The sequence below is a fragment of the Wyeomyia smithii genome, chromosome 1 (genome assembly GCF_029784165.1).
Source record: "Wyeomyia smithii strain HCP4-BCI-WySm-NY-G18 chromosome 1, ASM2978416v1, whole genome shotgun sequence".
NCBI classification, from domain to species: domain Eukaryota; kingdom Metazoa; phylum Arthropoda; class Insecta; order Diptera; family Culicidae; genus Wyeomyia; species Wyeomyia smithii.
The window spans coordinates 57,293,381-57,314,297 of record NC_073694.1 but is presented as its reverse complement, the minus strand read 5'-3'; the positions used below and the strand labels follow the sequence as shown (position 1 = coordinate 57,314,297).

The window sequence follows — 20,917 nt, the reverse complement described above, 5'->3', positions numbered from 1 at the left end:
AAGATAATTTATTTGCTTGCGAAAGCTGTTGAATTAATTTGATCAGCACCTTTTTCGGGGGATTTTACTGGTTTGTTTTCCTTGAACAGATTCGCCAAAATTGCGCAACAAACAGCAGACGAAGAGTGCTGGCAAGATACGCCCCAACAGTGCTATCGTGGGCAGAACGCACGAGGTGAACCGCTATGGCAACACAGGAACTGGAGGAACCGGCAGCGGGTCTAGCATTGGCAGAACTCGACCTTCCTCGACGGCGCACAGTATTGTAGTGGTAAAGTCGGCCACCGTTAAGGAAACCGGCATCGAGAAGGATGACGACATCGTGCGGTTGCAGGTAGGTGATCCCGTATTGATGAAAACATCTGCACTCCACCGGAAGGGAGGGAAGAGTGCCGCCACCTCTGTGGGCTGTTCTCAGTGGGTGGGAGTTTGTTTCTTTTGTGTTCTGTTCTGGTTTGGTGCTTAAATCATTGTCGCGGGGAAGTCAGAAAAAAACGTTACAATGATGAATTATTTACCATCTTTTTATTGTTTGTTATTTTATACACTCTTATTCGATAAGTCATTTGTTCGTTGCAACTAGGGTCGTTAATGCAAATCGAGTATTTAAGTTTTTTTTAGTAAGGTGCGAATGGTGTTGATTTTTCATTGCATTGGCGCAACGTGGCGCGGCCTTTCGGGCCCGGAATATTGGGCGTTACGCAACGCAAGACAACTCGAGTGACTGTGGTTTGTGAAGCAGATTGTGGAAACATGCTTTTCATTACGAGATGTTTACGTTTTTGATAGCTTAACTTTACATTCATGAACGTAAAATGGATAATTTTATAGACAATTATAATTTACGCATTTTGATTTTACTTCCTACTAAGCATTAGTCATAGTGGATTTCGCTTTTCTTCATGATTTGTGTTTTGTTTAAATTACGTTACCATAAAAAGTATGTTGAAAGATGACTTTGAAACTAAACAACAATTAGAACATTTGCATCAAATGCAACAATGCAATAGCTCAGTGCTATAGTAATATGGTTATCAAACATTCAACGAGCTGTATGGAAATCAAAAACTTGTTTTCTCTCGAATGTACCCAAATCTAGAATAACTGCAATCACAAATTGATGAAGTTGTTAGTGCTTTAAATTTGTTGATGAATGTAATCGTCATAACAGTTCTTGAAAATAATTTTCGGCGCTATAACTTGTAGCATAATGATTGCTCTGACAAACTACAATCTAAAACACATTAAAAAAGTACATTTTTATTCCATCCATCGGCCATAACCCAAGAGCCATGGAACTTTCACTTTCACAATTTGATGTCGTCATGCCAAAGACGATGAGAATCAAATAATTCATTTATTTAAACAATATTGGGTTATACAGCTACCATCCAGCACATAAAATCAGTAGTGGGAATTGTGCGGAAGTAATCTTCAGGCAGTACATTGTCTTTTGCATACCTAATTGTTAGGTACAGCTAGCTGTAAATACGTCTTTCGATCAAATTTGGCGAGTATGACAGTTTGGTGGTGAAACTTTTTGCGGCTTATCGATGAATTCAATCACAAACTCATCCGTTTTATGGTTGTTTTCGACAATGATGCTGGCGTTTTATGTCTTACTTTTACTGGGGTCTTTGTTGCATTGTTAGCAAGCCCCGTGTTAAGTTTCACATGAAAATTATTCGCCAAATCCGTTGCTCTTAAACAAAGACGTTCCACGCGAAATTTTGCATTGTCGATCTGTCGTTTCAAACTGTATTACAGCGTAAAGCGCGAAATTTTTTAATCTTATTAAATCTTGAAGTAACAAATCATTTTCATTTGATTAGTAAATTTGTTTTTGCATATTTCTGCTAAAATCTGAGTGAAAACTATTGTGATGTGATTTTTTCTGGAATGCCAAGACGTAACTGAAAGCACGGCTTAATGAGGCTACAAGAAAATTAGTCGAATCTTTTGATTCCCCTAAACATCTTTTACAGTATTTGACTGAAAAGATGTACAAATATTATTCTTATGGTGTCAAAAACGAGAGACCTTTTGAGGCTGTTAAGAAAGATTGATAGACATCAAAGGATCAGACCAGACAAAATTAAAGATAGTTTAGCCGCCCCCAACCCAATAATTTCGATAAAACGAAAGACAAATACGACAACTTATGTAACTGGAACACACAAAAATATTTTTTTGTACATTTCGATCATGTCAAAGTAAATAATTTAAAATATAGACTGTTCTAAAAAAAGAAGAAGATGTGAGTGTCGGAGCAGTCCAAACTGCAATAAGGAAGAAAGGTGAAGAGTATACGTTTGCAGATGCCCCGAGACGTGGTAGAAAACCCGGGCTTGCTGACAATGGACAGGAACATGAGAGATTACTACAAGTGGCGTCCTTCAGCATCAGTACGAGATGTGGCGAAAAAACTAGGTACCCCTTCGACTAACGTTATGCGTACCAAGAAAAGGATGACCCTACAGTCGGAAGCGGAACAGTCGGAAACGGAAGCAGCCGAAACGAAACACCAAATAGGCTGAATCTGCGAAACCGAGCACTGGGAAGCTTTATGACAAACTTCTGACGACACACGAAATCGGTGTGTGCTATTATGGATGATGGAATTATGGAAACCTACATTAAATTAGACTATAAGACTCTGCCAGGACAGCAATTTTATACTACGAAAGGGAAGGTTATCACCAATTGAGTAAAAGCCATTTACACCGAAAGATTTGACAAGAAAGTGACTAGCCATATGCGAATCTGGAAAAATATATCATTCATTCATTACGACTGACACAACAAATGGCAGAGTCTACGTGGAATATCACAATCTTGCTTCCTGTCCTTACTCTAAGAATGCGCTAAAAAGCAAAGGAAAGCAAAGCCTTGGTGCCACATTCCGACGCGGAATTCGACCTTCTGTTTATTTATATACAGACTTCGCAGCCAACTGTTCAGTGTACAGGACTATTGCGGGACTAGCGCTACGATCCTACTGACAGGTTAATTCTCCAAACTGCCCTCAACCTTGTCCAGTCGAAAATTTTTAGGTTATGATGAAGGTGAAACTAAGAAAATATATGAAATCTGCGGAAAATGTTGAAAAATTCTAGGAAGATTGGCCGAAAGTGCTATTTTCACCACTTTCGGCCATTTTTGTTGAATTTTCTAACATTTCGCGCCAGAGAATGCACTGTGCAGAAGCTTATGAGTGGATTTACGAAAAAAGCTATGAAACTCGCGTACCCTGCCAAAAATAATATAAATTGAATTGAAATAACGTGCAAATAAAGTGGGCAAATCTTACGGAACATGGAGCAATCCTATGGCCATACGACTCGTAACTGTCATATGACAGTAAAATGCATGGTTTGTGGTAACTCTTTCCACACAAAGGACATGTTTCGTAAAACAGGCTGCTAGTAGTTTCAAATGTGTGAACTGTGGGTATAAACACAAAACTAATTTCTTTGATTGTTTTGGTAGGTCAATAATTATTGCATCCAGACAACGTAGGTATTCAAAACAACCTGCCAGCACTCTTCATGTGGCTAATCAAAAGATATGATAATATTTCGTAATATTTCCAATCCAGATGACAACAAATTGAAGACAGTGTCCTTTCAGGTAATAAAATAGAAAAGTCAACCAGTTGTTATTTGGGTAGTCTCACTCCTGAGAAGATGGACTAACAACAAGAACCCATGCTGCAGTTATTGACTGCTTTGTTGAACTGTAACTCGATGAACGAGGCTGTTCAAGTAGGAATGAAATTTACAACTGAAATTGTTATGAAATTGAAATGCGGCAATGACTTCAAATATTGCTGTCAATTTCTTGAACTGGAATAACAACCATTTCTTAAACAGTCCATGTCGTGCATATTGCACTTGTGACTGAAAATTTGGTGAGTGAAAAATCATTTTAAGATTTACAAAAGGAGCTCAAACATAGATTATCTATCTTGCTAAATGAAATCTTTATAGGAGAAATTAAACAACTAAAACCGTAGTCAAACCCCTTCTTCGAAACTTTCGAAGGTTCTTGAGAAACCTCCAAAGCCCATTCTAGTCCTTAAAGATGGTGATCGCATTTTTTCTAAGGAATGAATTAAAAACTCAAAAATTTGTTTAGTACTTTTAAAGTGTTCATAATTTCAATTGTAACGTAGTACTACGTAGTAAGAAGTACTACGAAAGTATGACCAGATCACCACTCAAGAATATCTTTCTGAAGAGGTACTGGAAACAAATTTTTAGAGTAACTAACTTGATTCGAACTAATAAATCTGAAGGCAACAGTGTTAGGTATAATGGTTTGAGCTGGTGTACCTCAAGCAGGGGCGACGTGGCTTTTGAATCTGTTCAACCTCAAATTCTGAAAATCGCAATTTGAGGAAGCAATCACAATCATGTCAGCGTAATCACGCAAGTCGTTTAAGTCGTTACTATTTAACAGTGAAACTAAAAACCAATAAAATATTGATATAATTTTGCGTCGGAAATATATTTTTGCCTGACGTCCCCGTGTGCAATGCACAGGTTGCACATATGAACGAATCGCCCCTGACCTCAAGGAAGTATTTTGAGCCCAATCTTATATAATATTTTTACGTCAGGATGTAAGAAGTCTCTGCTTTGTGACGATAGAAAAAAAGCCTTCATGTTATATGCAATCAGTTGCAAAAAAGTCTAGGTGTCTTTTTTCATAACGGGTGACAACTGAAAATTTTGAATTTTTTTGAGGCTTTCTTACTCAACAACAAAAACACTCAGAGAGAAATTTTATTTATCTTTATCTCTATTGGTAGAATCAAGAGATGCATTCGAAAAGTCGACATGAAGGCCTTATTACTGTCTTGTTCCGGCTGACAGACCTTTCCTAAATGTTCATTTTTTCGTTTATAATGAATATAAATCAGTTTTTCTTTTAGTTTATCCAGCAGAAGAAAAAAATTAACTCTTAGCTGTCAGCCGTTAGTTCTTGAAATTGTGGATATCGAATTTTTCTTATAAATGCAAAAAACGTCGAGATTTGGTGTTTTCACGAAAACAAAATTTTCTAAAAAAAATTAACATTCTGGGACTAGGAAATTTTTTAGGATGATGGAGTTTCTCAATTAACAAAATGGATATTGAAAATTTCATGAACGGTGCATTTTTTCATCGGTCAAAAGGTTGAAATTTTGACCGCTTTGAGGCGCGTGTTCCAAAAGTCCGATTGAGCTAATGTTTTCCATGTGAACGTTTTTTGAGCAGACGGAACTTTTGAGCCCTGCCGCTAAACGATAATCGGAGTTCAATTTATTCCCATACATCTCATTAGCCCTACTGTTCATATGCTAGCGTCCTTTAAGGTAATATTTCAAATTCAAACAGCAACAAGCCTTTTGTATTTGGCACAACAATGTCAGCCAGCTGAGCTTTAGGTAATCTCACTCTTGAGAAGATGGACTACCTATAACAAACCTAGTGCACTGTAACTCGGCTAGGCTGTTCAAGTAGGTATTAAATTTTCACCTGAAAGAGTTATGAAATTAGAATTCAGCAACAAGCAAATGATGCTGTCAATTTCTGAAAACTGGCATGCTTGTTCTTTTAAAAAGAAAGAAGTCCATAACGTGCGTATTACAGTTGTGAAACGCTTTTAATACAAAATAATAGATTCACACAGAACCGCAGTGTTTTTGCCTTCTGAACGCACTCTGGTGAGTGAACAATCATTTCAAGAATTACAAAAGTGCCCTTTTGCAAACATGGATTATTTCTCTTTCTAATTGATAATTTCATGAGAGTAGTTCAACGACTACCATTGTCAAAACCCTTCTGAAAAGTTTCGAAGGTTCTTAAGAAACCTACAAAGCCCAATCCAGTGCTCAAAGACAGTGATCGCATTTTCCTAACGAATAAAAAAAAGTTCAAAAGTTCGAGAGTGTTCAAAATTCGAATGTAGTGAGTTCCATCGGCAATGAAGTATCACCAAAGTACGATTAGATCACTTGAATGAAGTGATTATCAAGAACATTAGAGCACCATAGAGGTGGGTCAAACGACTCTATTCTCAGAGCGGCTCTGACCCGCTCAGTCACCGCTGCGAACCGGTGGTGCACAATGATTTACGTGCGTTGGCAGTTAGTGTTGTTTCGGTAAACATCGGTTTCGGGGAAATGTGGCTTATATGAACGGCTCGTGAGCTGTTCGCCCATCCCTAGAGCACAATGAGATGATGGGATTCTCTATATCCTCGTCAAAAGCCCTTCAAATTTTTTGGTGAGAATTTATAACAGATGCTTCGAGTTAGCATTATTCTCTGCAAAATGGAAAAAATGCCAAAGTCACTTTTATTTGAAAACCTGAAAAGAATCAAGCTGAAGCATCAAATTATCGGCCAATCAGCTTACTATCACTTAAAAGCAAATTTTTTGGAAAAAATAATTCCTAATAGAATGGTAATACATATTAACCCTCTAGTGCCCAAGTTAATTTTCAGATGAAGTTCGAAAAAATCACTATGAATTTTTATAAACAATTTCTAAGTATTGATTGAAGCTTTTTAGAGTTTAAACTGAAGACCGTCTAAAGGCGGCACTGGGCACTAGAGGTTTAATGTGAATTCAATTTTTGCAAAGAGCAATTCGGTCTTTGTAGTTGGCATTGACTATTCATCAATTGCTTAGAGTAACTTATATGAAATTTGAAGGCTATTCCACTGAAGCTGCTATTTTAGACATAGAAAAGGCATTTGACAGTATTTGACATGAAGGTTAAATAACTAACACGTTGAATTTCAGTTTTCCCTTTTACATCACAAAAACGATACAAAGTTACTTCATAAGCTAAATTAGAGCTGGTGTACCTCAAGGAAGTATTTTGGGCCCAATCTTTCATAATATTTTTACTTCAGATTGTGAGAAATCTTTGTTTTGTGACGATATAAGCATTTTCTTAAAAAGAAAAAGCATTCATGTTATATGCAGTCGGTTGCAAACAAGTCTAGATATATTTTCTACTTTTACGAAACTTATTCCCTAAAGATATCCAGTTGGCTCCTGAAGATACATCTATACATGATGTTTATAGGAAATTTTCGGAAAATTTTTTTTTCTGAAGACCATGAGGTGCTACAATAGGCTAGTGAAGTTATTTACCTCAAACAGCTTGAATGTCTGAAAAACGGCTCAACATTGCATTCTTCCAGCAACACAGTCTTACGAATAAAAAACAATTGAACAGTTTGAAGGGAACATACTTGAATGACGTAGCCTTTTTTCATGATTTTCAAACTCCCTCTCCCCCCTCGTAGCATTTGGTCGCAAAACTTTAACCCCCCTTTGAAAAAACTTAGCATTCAATTAACCCCCCCCCCCCCCTTCAGTTTCTGAGAAAAACGTACAAAAATACAAGTGGTAACTAAAGACAAAAAAAAATACTTCAAAATAAATCACCATGGGTTTGTTTTTTGTCACGATAAGGAAAGCTACAACTTCGCGTGATCCATATATCTGTAGGAAAACACAGAAAATGTTCCGGAATTTGCAAAAAAAACTAATCCCTGCACTTATCAGTTTTAAAAGGAAACGAGCATCTTGTAATTTTCACTATAAAGATCCACAAAGAAACTACGATTTTTGTTTTCAGAACAGATTGTGTGTTTAGAAATCCAAGCGATTGTTTATGCAGCAGAGCTTTCAGAAGATTTCAGAATACCGCAGATAAAAAGATTTCGACAGCTCCCGCTGCAATACTTTGTACTATGTTTCAGTGTATTTTTAGTATACATTTTTCCTTTAAAAAATTGATCTTTCAAAATAAATGCTACGTCGATCTTAATCCAACACCTCCCGCCCCCCCCTTGTCACAGCTCGTCACAAAACGATGATATCCCCCCTCCCCCATCAATGCTACGTCATTTAAGTATGGTCCCTAAATAACTCTCTTTACAAGCACCGTAGCACCTTACGATCTTCAAAAGAATTTTCCCTAGGGAGATTGTCTATAAATGTTATGTACCGATATATTTCTAAGGGCTAACTGGACATCTTCGGAGAACAAGTTTTGGAAAAGTGTATCTTTCCATATAAAACCGTATGAAAACTTAAAAAAATCAGGCGCAATCGTATTGTTCTGCAGATCGACCTGAAAATTTACAAAATTTATACATTGGAGTGAAAAAACAACAGTTTGTCCAAATTTTCAGCAAAATCTATTAAGTCCAGCAGGAAATATAGCGATTCTAGTGATTTTGACGGTTTAAAAAAAAAACTTCCAGGGCCGTTTCACCCCATTTGGCACACTTGGCTTATACATGACATTAAAGTTCTTGAGTTGCACTACAAAACGCTTTATTTAGATATTTTTTCTAGCGATGTTGAGAAGAGTAGGAAGACCCTGACAAGTTGACAATTTTTAAAAGAAAAATGCATTTTTTCGTCATGTTACCTTTTTGCCATATACTGTGACCTTGCGTTTTGATGTATTCTTAGTGTAGAAAAATACCACAAATTTTTAGAAAAATCTATCAAGACTAGCAGGAGCTTTGCACTTTTTAGTATTTGGACGTTTCTGGACATATTATGCTCAAGGGCCGTTTATCCCACTTAACCTCAATGAAAAAAAATGAAATTTTGCAAAACTTCCTACCTTGAATAGACAAACAAGCGCTGAAAATTTCAGCCCAATCGGAGAACATCAAAACAACATGCGGTTGCGCCTCTCGCGAACTCGCTCTTAAAAACTCTGTTTTGAAAAACATACTGTTTTATGCTCAATCAATGGTTTCATATTTGCTATAAAAAAATCTGTAAAAACTATTTTTGATCACGCAGTAGGTTTAGTAGACTACATAGTCTGTTATAAAATTTTGCTACGAATCATGGTTTTTGCGTTTTTCCGATAGATATCGTACATGTGTGAGAGAGGATTGATTACGATTCCTGTCAGGCAGTGGAGAGCCCAATTAGGCTTTTTGTTGATGATATCAAAGCATAATAAAGCTATTCGAATTCATTTCAAAGCAGCTTAGTTATCATTCCCAAAGCTGCTCTACAACTTATGCAAGACTACAAGAGTTAACCACTTGACTGTTGTGCAATTTATCAAATATTAGGAGGTGTCTTTACATCAGTTAACAGAAGGCTAAGTTTGGTTGAATTGGAAACGATAACTGGCTAAAAACGCGAAAAATGTACGAGACTAAACGAACATTCAAAACTAATTCAAAAATTTTCAATTGAGTATTCAATTCAAAATTTATTGTTTAAATAATGCACATTATCTTCCACATCTTGAGGGATCACCGTTAACTTGACATAAAACTCATTAGAAAACTAAGTGTAGTATGGCGTCAACAATGCTCTTCTCTAGAACTTGAACATTTTTGGATTTCTAAAATGCCAGTAATTGATGTTATTTCAGAAATTGTGTTCAAATCAACCGATCAAAAACGTACAATAAGTTACCGAAAACAGAGCCAGGAAAACAAGTTTTTTTTAAGTCACCATAAGTAGATTCAAATCCGGCGACAAGAACGCTGCTCTCACATCATTCTAACGAAAATATTGTGCTGAAACTCTCGGTCAAAAAGAATCACGTTGTTTTTCATAATCTGTTCCAGTTTGCTGATTTGGGGATGAGAAAAAAACGAGTTTTGAATCAATATTACTGATAATATTTTATGTTCTTTTAATATTACAAACTCTTAGTCGCTTTGGATATTTAAGAAATATTTGTGGAATGTGGTAACGAATGCTTGAGAGAAGCCGAACAATCACATTTAAACTATTTGTTAGTTAATACCGTACACTAGAAGAAATGATTCCGAGCAAATCTCTTACAGCAGACAAACTCCACATGCTGGAACTTAACCACAGTTAGAAAAACTCTTCAAGCACTCCACAAGTTAAACACGTTAAGATTAAATTTTTACTTTTGCACGTTTGGTTTAGCTTGAAATAATTTTTAAACTGTTTGTTTTACTGTAAATAATTTGAACGTTTTTCAATAATTACGAAATAGCATTTTTATTATTTTTTTTTTCAAATTCACCTAGTAATGTCATGCAAACAGTTTATCTCGAGTGATTATCCGAAATACTCGAAGCATGAAACTGGTTTGCAGCTGCTTGTTTGTTCCGCTCAAACTAATTAAAAATTCGGCTTCTCTCTTTCATTTATTCTATCGAGCGACAATGGTAATGCCCGGGTTTCTTCGAAAAGCTGTGTTTTATTTATATAGCTATTATTTTTTCTTCCATATTTTGACACCAAGAAAAAAAGATGCCGAACTTGGGATGCTTCCGCAAACGATTGTATTCTCCATTCACTCGAATTGGCCTGCCGTTGCAGAGCGCGCGCCCTGCATCAGACGACGGCGATATTTATATGCAACGAGAAATGAAAATAACACCACACCAGAAAAAAAATCAGTTTCATAGTAGGTTGCCATCAAAAATGTTTGCTATGCGCCTTATTAGCTCACCGATTCGCCTCCACGTTCATTCGACTGCCCCGTTGCCCTCAACCCAAACCCCCCTCCATCGTTCCGTATAGTTTGGTTGTCATTTGCTGCTATCTACAAATTTGGTAATCCAACACCCACGCGTTCTGTGGCGGAATCACGCACCGTGGCCGGTTTCCGAGCGCATTCGTCTTCGTCGGCAACCGCCACGCCGTTGGCGAAGTTTATGCTGGACCGCAGATGCCTCTGGGATAGTCGTTTGTGTTCGTTCAGATCCGCACTCGATGGGGTTCCCGGCGGGCTGAAGTTGCCGTAATTGAAGTCGTTCGATTTGTAACTTCGATCGTCCTCAAAGTCATCGTAGCTTCCGGTGTAGCGAGCTGAATAGTGGTACTCGGAGGAAGCCGGCGAATACTGCTGCCTACGTTGCAAGCCTCCATTATAATTGGGTAGTGGGCTTGTTCGTAACGGATCTTCGTGATCTGGAGTTGTTGCAGCCATTGGCTGATGATGGTGTCCGTTGGTTGGTTTGATGGGTGGCTTTTGCGTGGTTTTTTCTTCTGGTGTTTCGGGAAAATCGTTGAAAGAAAAGTTGGACTTGAGTGTATTCTGACGACGAGTTTTTGCTGCCTCGCTGACATCGTCATCTTGCTCCCGGAGAAAAGCGGCTATTCTTAGTTTTTCTCGTTGTCTTTCGCGTTCTAACTGGGAAAATGACGACTCATAGTCGTCGTAAAATTCGATATGTGAACGAGCATTTCCACGATGTCGTTGCTTGGGTGTGTCTGTAGTGTCCAGTTCACTGGCCGGACTAGCACAGCCCGTGTTGGGCGTCGAGGACGTAGTAGATTGTCTACGACTGCTGGTTTGATACGCCTCCTGAGGATCCTCCCTGTACTCATCGGGCCAGAAAAAACTCGACTTCTGTCTATCGGGTACTTCGGACACTCGGTTAATCATGGCCTCTGTGAGGCCGTGGAAAAATTTTTGACCGGCCATTTCACACACTTTAGGCTGAAACTTTCATATTTCTCACACTTATGCTGGAATTTTTTTTTTGCCACTGAACAGTTCAACCGAATTCGTTACTCCAGTGTCTGATTGGGTTAGGAGGAAAACACACTTGAATTTCTCTCTCTCGCACGCGCGGCGTTATTCACTGTCCGGTCTGCACCGTTCAACGCGACTTTGCCGAATGATCCCCGCACTGTGGCAGTGAAATGTTAAGCCGAGAACCTGTTTCGCTGCTGGTGCGCAACGGTCGGACGGTCAGGAAGCAGTGCGACCAGATTGAGCTTTGTTGCGGAAAACAGCCACAAGGTTCTTCAGTTTTTTGTCTGAAAAAAAGAGGAAATATTTAAGATCTTATTGTCTACAACATTTGAGTTGTTTTAAGTTATAATCATTTTACCAAAAAGTAACTAAAACAAGCTAGGATAAAATCCATGATTCATAAAAAGCAACCTTACGGGTGTACGTCCTAGGACAGTATGGTTGTCACCTCGTCTATCATCCTTTTTAATACTTTTTTTTTCTAAACTATGCTTACTATGTTTCTGCTCATTAGGCTGTCCCCTAAAAAACCGATGTTGCATAAGTCAAGGTGCTCAACCCTAAATTGAGATATAATGTTATTTATAGCATTTTTGTAGAACAATTCGACTTGCTTGAAAAATGTTTTCAAGTTGCTCAAACGTGATTTATGAAAAAATAGCTTTTTTAAGCTACGAAACTACGCTTTTGCACTTTTTGTAATACTGTTCGATTCCTACATTTTTCCATATAATTTTTTATTTCTATAGGGTTTTTTTTTGTTCATCTATAATTTATTTGACACGGCACAAATACAATTTAATGTTCAACGGCGCCAATTATATCTGGTAGCTTACTTTCTAAAGTATCTTAGTAACTAAAAGCAAATTTTTTATCCTCGCTGCCGACTACGAGCTGAAACTAAATGTAACTTAAAGCTATAATATTTTGCATTAAAAGCACTGGTTTACTGTATGATGGTTTTCATTGCCATAGGTAAGCACATGTTCCGCTGCTGGGCCAAGATATTACGGACTGGCATATTGGGTTGTCTCCCTCGGGCCTTGAGAGTATCGTGCGGGTCTGATTGCTGTTTCCGGATCCGGGGTCTTAACGTGTTCTTGTCGTTAGGCTGGATGCAGGCGGAAGGGGGTAGGACTAAACTGGGGCGTGGATGGATTTCAGGAAAACGTATATAAGGGACATGTAGGATAGGTCACGACTTGCCAAGACATCACGAACAGGAACAGCCGACTGCCTACCTTCGGCCTGCAGGGAAGCTATTAATTTAGACCTGGCGTCACGGTGTACAGGGCATGACCAAACAACGTGCTCTATGTCGTGATAACCTTCACCACAGGCACATAAACCACTTTCCCCGAGCCCAACACGACGGAGATGCGCGCAAATCTATAGTGATTGGACATAAGCCGGGACATCACACAAATGAAATCCCGACCTACATCCAACCCCTTGAACCACGGGTTCGTCGACACCTTGGGGATTATGGAATGTAACCACCTTCCCAGTTCCCCTCTGGTCCAAGCATTTTGCCAACTGATGATCGTATTCTGACGTACAAACGAGAAAAATTCATTAAAGGCGATTGGTCTTTCATAAATTCCACCGTTTGTTGCGCCCACCTTAGCCAAAGAGTCCGCTTTCTCATTGCCCGGTATCGAGCAGTGAGAAGGGACCCACGCTAAGGTAATCTGATACGATTTTTCGGATAAAGCACTCAGATGTTCCCGTATTTTCCCCAGGAAATACGGAGAGTGCTTAACATCTTTCATCGATCGGAGAGCCTCAATGGAACTGAGACTGTCCGTAAAGATGAAATAATGGTCCGTGGGCATTTTTTCGATAATCCCTAGGGTGTACTGACTTGCAGCCAATTCTGCGACGTAAACGGAAGCAGGATTATCAAGCTTATGGGAGACGTTAAAATTGTTATTGAAAATACCGAAGCCAGTGGACCCATCAAGAAGTGATCCGTCAGTGTAGAACATATTGTCGCAGTTGATGTTTCGATATTTATTGGAAAAAATTTTGGGGATCTACTGCACGCGTAAATGATCCGGGATTCCACGAGTTTCTTCTATCATGGATGTACGAAAAACACAGTAGAATCAGAAGTATTTGATAAGTCGACACGATTTGGAATATTCGAAGAAGGGTTAATATTATGGGACATGTGATTGAAATACAATGTCATAAAACGGGTTTGAGATGCAACCCAAGGCGATACGCAAACAACGATATTGTATTCGCTCCAGTTTGATCAAATGTGTGTTTGCTGCGGAGCGGAAGCAGAAACACCCGTACTCAATGACAGACAATATCGTTGTTTGGTAAAGCCTTATAAGGTCTCCTGGGTGGGCTCCCCACCATTGTCCGGTTATTGTACGAAGAAAATTTACTCTTTGTTGACATTTTTTCATCAGATACCTAACGTGACAACCCCAGGTGCCTTTAGAGTCGAACCAGACACCAAGATATTTGTGTACTAAAACCTGAGAAATCGTTTTACCCATTAATTGTGTTTGAAGCTGAGCAGGTTCATGCTTCCTAGAAAAAACTACTATCTCAGTCTTCTCCGGAGAGAATTCGATACCTAGCTGTAAAGCCCAAGCAGACAAATTGTCCAAGGTATCTTGCAATGGTCCTTGCAAATCGGCAGCTTTGGCTCCTGTAACAGAGATTACACTGTCGTCTGCAAGTTGTCTTATCGTGCATGAATTTGCCAGACATTCGTCGATGTCATTTACATGAAAGTTGTAAAGAAGGGGGCTTAAACATGAGCCCTGGGGAAGACCCATGTAGCTAATGCGAAAAGTTGCCAAATCGCCGTGCGTAAAATGCATGTGCTTTTCGGACAGCAAATTGTGCAAAAAATTGTTCAAAATTGGAGAAAATCCTTGTCGGTGAAGTTTACCCGAAAGAATGTCAATAGAAACGGAATCAAAAGCCCCCTTAATGTCCATGAACGCAGACGCCATTTGTTCTTTGCGAGCATACGCCAGCTGAATATCTGTTGAAAGCAACGCAAGACAATCATTCGTCCCTTTGGCACGGCGGAAGCCAAATTGAGTATCTGATAGTAGACCATTTGATTCGACCCAGTGGTCTAAACGACGGAGTATCATTTTTTCCATCAATTTCCGGATACAGGATAGCATTGCAATCGGCCTATAAGAGTTGTGATCAGAAGCTGGTTTCCCTGGTTTTTGGATGGCGATCACCTTCACTTGCCTCCAATCCTGCGGTACAATGTTTTGCTCCAGGAACTTATTGAAAAAGTTCAACAAGCGCCTCTTGGCATTGCCGGGTAGATTCTTCAACAAGTTGAATTTGATTCTATCTAACCCACGTGCGTTATTGTTACAGGACAGGAGGGCAACTGAAAATTCTGCCATCGTAAAAGGTGATTCTATCGCGTCGTGACCCGGAGACGTATCGCGAACAAAGTTTTGCGCAGGAACAGAGTCCGGACATACTTTCCTGGCAAAATCAAATATCCACCGACTTGAAGACTCCTCGCTTTCGTTGACCGTTACGCGATTCCGCATTCTTCGGGCTGTGTTCCAAAGAGTGCTCATCGATGTCTCCCTCGACGTCTCGTTCACGAACCGACGCCAATATCCGCGTTTCTTTGCTTTAGCCAGGCTTTTAAGCTTGGTATTAAGCTCCGAATACCGTATATAGTCGTCGGGTATATCTCCCTTCTGGAAGGCCAAAAACGCGTCGGATCTTTGCGTGTAGACATCGGAACACTCTTTGTCCCACCACGGAGTTGGAGGCCGCTCTTTGATCGTTACGCCGGGATATTTCTTCGTTTGGGCTTGCAACGCGGCGTCGAGGATTAAGCCCGCGAGGAGGTTGTATTCTTCAAGTGGTGGGTGATGTTGAATCGACTCGACCGCTACTGAAATCATTTCCTCGTATAACTTCCAATCGACATTCCGTGTGAGGTCATGCGTGTTGAACCGTTAGTAATTGAAATAAAAAAGGCAGATGGTCGCTACCGTGAGGATCGAGGATTACCTTCCATGTGCAATCCAACCGTAGCGACGTCGAACATAAGGATGGATCCAAAGCGCTTGGGCGCGCTGGAGGTTTCGGGATACGTGTCATTTCACCGTTGTTCAAAATAGTCATGTCGAAGTCATCGCAAAGGTTATAGATTAAAGAGGAGCGGTTATCATTGTAGGGGGAACCCCAAGCCACACCATGAGAGTTGAAGTCTCCCAAAATCAAACGTGGCGAGGGAAGAAGTTCTATTAAATCAAAGAGCAACCGTTGCCCAACCTGTGCTCTGGGAGGAATATATATTGAGGCAATACAAAGCTCTTTACCTTGTATTGTCATTTGACATGCGACAACTTCGATGCCTGGAATCGAGGGGAGGGTAATACGATAGAAAGAATAGCACTTTTTAATCCCTAAAAGTACTCCTCCATATGGGGTGTCTCGATCAAGGCGAATGATATTAAAATCATGGAAGTTGAGATCAATATTTGAAGTAAGCCAAGTTTCACAAAGGGAAAATGCATCGCATTTGTTTCTATTTATTAAAACTTTAAATAAATCCATTTTTGGTAAAATACTTCTACAATTCCACTGTAAGACAGAGATAGAATCCTTCGTATACGCAGATGAATTAGGCATCGAAGGATACAATCGCTGCAAGGAGGGGCCATTGGGCAGTCAACTGCTTCAAAAATGATCTAACTGTTGGGAGGAATGCTGTAAGAAAAATTTTAATTGGATCGGGTACATTGAAAGTTTCAAAAATCCAGTCCACAATGTCAGAAAATTTCACTAATCCAGAGTTTGTTTCATTAACTGGGAGTGCAAAAGGAACAACTGGGGTTTTAGATGTTCCTGGCAGTGCTGGGAACTCCTTCTGGGACTTTAAATTTGCAAGCCCAGGAGGAGTTTGCTTCGGTTTTTCCGCAGCACTGTTTGGTTTGTTTGTAACTTTCATTTCACTTTGGGAAATCTTAGGACCTTTTCGGGGAAGTTTAGGAGAGGAAATATTTTTCCTCTTTCTAGACGCCCCAGGATTGGCATAAGTTGTTCCCGCTGGTGAATCGTCAGAATCTTTTTCATCAGAGGACAACAGATCAAAGGGGTTCGATGTTATGGTAGAAGTGGTCACGGTCTTCTTCAGCATCTCAGCGTAAGATCGCTTTGAACGCTCCTTAAGTGACCGCTCGATTTTATCTCTGCGCTGCATGTACACCGGGCATGTGGAGAGCTCATGCTGATTTTCCCCGCAGTGAATACATTTTTCAGCATTTACACTGCAAGAATCGTCCGCATGAGTTTCTCCACACTTGCTACATCGTGCCTTATTGCAGCAGTAGGCGGCTGTGTGGCCTAGCTGTTTGCAATTGGTGCAATTCATAACACGGGGTACATACAATCACACAGGCAGACGAACCCGATCGATCGAGACGTGGCTAGGGAGAGCAGATCCGGCAAACGTAACACGAAACGAGTCTGACGGAGTGTACACTTTTGTGCCGTTGACAAGAGACACAGACCGCAATTGCTTGCAATCTATGATCTTTACTTTTACGTCGTGACACAAAGCATTTTTGAAGCAGCCAAAACCGCTTGCCAAGATACACTCGACCGACAGACTCGAATCGGTTATGACACCGTCGATCTTCACGTCTCGTGCGGGTATATAAACGCGATACTCGCGTGTGAAAAGCTCGGAGCGAGCAATAGCGTTGGCCTGTTCCAGGTCGCTGACCACGACTCGGAGCTTGTTGGGTCTGACCTTGGAGTTTTCGGTCACGGCCTTGTACCCCTCCGTCAGGTCTTTCGAAATCTGCAGGATGTTTAACGGTTTCGATTTCGGTCCTGCTTTTGGCCGAAAGAAAACAGTAAAGCTGCCCTGAGATCCGTCCGGGTAAAGCCTGGGGCGAGGGGGGACTGGAGAATTAACAGAGGAAGGGTTGGCAGGAGGGACAGGGTCGGAGGGGCTCGGGGATGGTGGCACGTGAGGTGAGGGATCTACATTCATCGCGCTAAATCTAGCGCACTAGCGCCTACAGAACACGTACCTCTTTACTTCTCCTTTCAGCAGGGTTGGTTGTCCGAACGGTCGAAGCTGCAGCCGTTACAGCCAGCAGCACCAATACAGCAGCTCCAAACAGCCACCGGCAGCGAGCCGGGTGTGTGATCACTCAGCACAGCGACACAACTCGCTGTCAACTGTTGGCACCAGCAAACAGCCACGATGCGAAACAGTTGCACAAAGGCGGGCGACCTTGAACCTTTACTCGACCAGGCAAACAATGCCAACACTTGCTCGCGCGTCTTTTGTTTTATATTCTATCGGAGCGATCACCAAACACATCCGATACTGATGCGTGTTCGGCACAGAATGATTTCTATAGGGTTGACTTTGAATATTTTACACGGTTTGATTTAGCATTGCATGCAGTTATTTGACTCACAGAGGTCCTTAAACATCGTAAAAAAGTAAATTTCCCCCGTAATTTTTAGCAAAAAAAAAAAATTCTTAAACCACATCCAAGCAAAACTCTGTGAGAAACTGAAATTTTTATTGCAAAGCGGGATTCATGACGAAAAATTACATTTAAAAGCATGAAAAAAGAAAACTTTGCCGAAACAATCATGTTTCTATCTCTTATATATTACGAGCAACATAAAACTTTCTATGAAAAGACACTAGAAATCACAGTTTTCGTTCTAACTTTTTTCCCAGATTTTTCCAAATTTTTGATCCTTTTACTAAGTTAGCAGCCATCTAAAAACGCATTTGTTTTCTGAACATTGCTATTTTTTATCTCAGAGAATAAAACAGTTATTTAACATACATATTTGTAAAAATGCATGGTTTTCCATCACATATAAAAATTCCAATATCTCATCGATAGATTTTTTTTTCTTCATCTATAATTTATTTGACACGGCACAAATACAATTTAATATTTAACGGCGCCAATTATATCTGGTAGCTTCCTGTAGGAGCCTATGACCACTGTTACCATTAGTTAGATATATTGTGGTAAATCTCTGGTAGCTTACTTTCTAAAGTATTACTTATACGTAAGTATACTTTTTTAGCTATCTGGTAGCTTACTTTCTAAAGTATCTTAATAACTAAAAGCATCCTCCTTTATCCTCGCTGCCGACTACGATCTGAAACTAAATCTAACTTAAAGCTAGAATGTTTTGCATTAAAAGCACTGATTTGTTGTTTGATGGTTTTCCATCGCCATAGGTAAGCAGCATATTGAATATGTTCCGCTGCTGGGCCAAGATATTACGGACTGGCATATTGGGTTGTCTCCCTCGGGACCTGAGAGTATCGTGCGTGTCTAGTTGCTGTTTCCGGATCCGGGGTTTTAACGTGTTTTTGTCGTTTGGTTGGATGTAGGCGGAAGGGAATAGGATTAAACTGGGGCGTGGATGTATTTCAGGAAAACGTATATAAGGGACATGTAGGATAGGTCACGGCTCGCCAAGACATCACGAACATCTCATCAATAGATATCAAGTATCTCTTTCCGTAGTAAATTTTCGTAATAAATCCCGCTTGCAGTCAAAATTTCAGTTCTCGATCAAAACATGTTTTATTTGTGTTCTGAAGGGTTATATCTAAAAATTCTGGGAAAAACTTTTTTTTCTTCTATAAGGTTAATTGGGCTCTGTGAGTCAAATAACAGAAGGCGACGTTGAACCAAACCATGCAAAATATTCAAAAACAACCCCACAAAAATAAAAAAATATATGCAAAAATGTATGACTCGAACAGAATTGAAAAAAGTGCAAAAGAGTGGTATTGTAGTTGAGCTACAAGTCATTTTTTCATAAATCACGTTTGGGTGACCTGAAAACATTTTTTCGGAAAGTCGAAAAATTTACACAAATTCTATAACTAGCACAGAACTTTTTCAGCATCGTTTTTTTTAGGACACCCTACTGCTCATGTTAGCTAATATAAAAATTAATTCAAGTCTGAATGGTTGAGACAAAAATGATCTACTTTTAACCGCCGCCCGAACTATTGGAGCTCATGTTCCACTGCAACGATCGCCGGAAAACCTGCGAAGTGCCACAAGGAAGCAATCTGGGGCCCATCTTTGTTCTCACTCTTTATTAACGATCTTGCTACTATTTTACCTCGGCTTCTTTTCGCAGACGATGTAAAAATCTTTTTGATTAGAGCCTGCCTATTACACTATCTGAAACTACAAAAGCTGCTCGGTACTTTCAGTGATTGGAGCAACCGTAATCTTCTTCGACTTCAACGAACCCATCAACACTTTTTTCATCAATACAAAACGTCAGATGAAACTTTTACATATAGCTTAACATAACATAACTTTATCCCGACATTAATCCCCCGGAATAAAGTTCTGATCCTAGACACCTTGTTTTCGGTGAGAAAAACAACGACGGCTGCATGGCAGAATTTGTTTAAAAATATCAATCAGCAACAGACTTTATTCCTGACGGTCGTCATTTTCTCCGCACGACGGGATGATATATATATTACAAGGTTTCTGGTAAAGGTGTAAAAGATTAACTTAACCTTAGCAATCCGACTTTCAAAAGTCGTACCACAAAGCGGTCAGATTCTTTTTTTGTAAATTTCACCTTTTTTAAATTTCCGATCGACTGATTTTTTTATGTCAAATGTTACAGAAATTCTTGAATCGTCGAGATCTACTGTTGTCTCTAAAAAGTTTTTGACGTAGGACTACGTCTATCTGGAAGTTAGGTGCCTGAATTCAAAATCAAGTAATTCAACCATGGAAAAAGTGGTCAGGATTTGAGCGCTTACATTCGAGTCATTTTCTATCAGAATATCGAGGTTTTGGCATCAATCGATCGGATTTTTTTTACGAACGATTGGGTTTTTGTAACAAAAACAACCAATAGATTGAGACACTACTGAAAAAAATAGTAAATAACATGGATTGTCTAAATCATACCGAGCAACCTTACTTCCCAAGCACAGCAGACACAAAAATATACAACTGATCTGATCTGACTTTGGAATGATTTGTTTTTGTTATGTTTTGTTGCTTTAGTAAACACGCCACGCTTACCGGAAAGTCATGAAAGGTACCATTCAAACATTTTACCATCATTTGCAATCCAAAACCGTAACGATATAATACGGGTGCTAGGTGCTAATCGTGTAAAGAAAGAATTGGCAAAGGTCATCTCGTGCCTAGTTTTACCCGTATATCTGGCGGTTGTTAAGAAATCGTTGGTAGCTGCAAAAGTGCCAAAAAAAACTCATAATCGAATTATCGCTTTTTTTCTTATTGTTAATTTTTCCACCGCGGCCGGTACAGTTTTCAAAAATGTTTTACATTCCTTGCCATTTCCTATTCTGCTGCGCTCCGCTCTCTTGCCGAGTAACTGACGAAACC

General features: G+C 39.7%; 2 protein-coding genes across 7 annotated transcripts in view; one reads left to right on the top strand and one right to left on the bottom strand.

Annotated features, from left to right (window-relative positions):
• Window positions 1-20,917, top strand: part of LOC129716857 (BLOC-1-related complex subunit 5) — a 57,297-nt gene that overhangs the window by 19,574 nt on the left and 16,806 nt on the right. For all 3 annotated transcript variants that reach the window (XM_055666724.1, XM_055666729.1, XM_055666734.1), the window contains one exon: window positions 90-334. In XM_055666724.1, the coding sequence (XP_055522699.1) occupies window positions 90-334 (245 nt within the window). The remainder of the gene's footprint in view (window positions 1-89; window positions 335-20,917) is intronic.
• Window positions 7,874-20,917, bottom strand: part of LOC129716898 (uncharacterized) — a 28,207-nt gene continuing 15,163 nt past the window's right edge. For 2 of the 4 annotated variants that reach the window (XM_055666750.1, XM_055666748.1), the window contains exon 2: window positions 7,874-11,794. In XM_055666750.1, the coding sequence (XP_055522725.1) occupies window positions 10,572-11,456 (885 nt within the window). In that variant the 5' untranslated portion in view covers window positions 11,457-11,794 and the 3' untranslated portion in view covers window positions 7,874-10,571. Of the gene's footprint in view, window positions 11,795-11,868; window positions 11,967-20,917 lie in introns of those variants that run through there. The other 2 variants (XM_055666744.1, XM_055666753.1) reach the window with 2 other exon arrangements.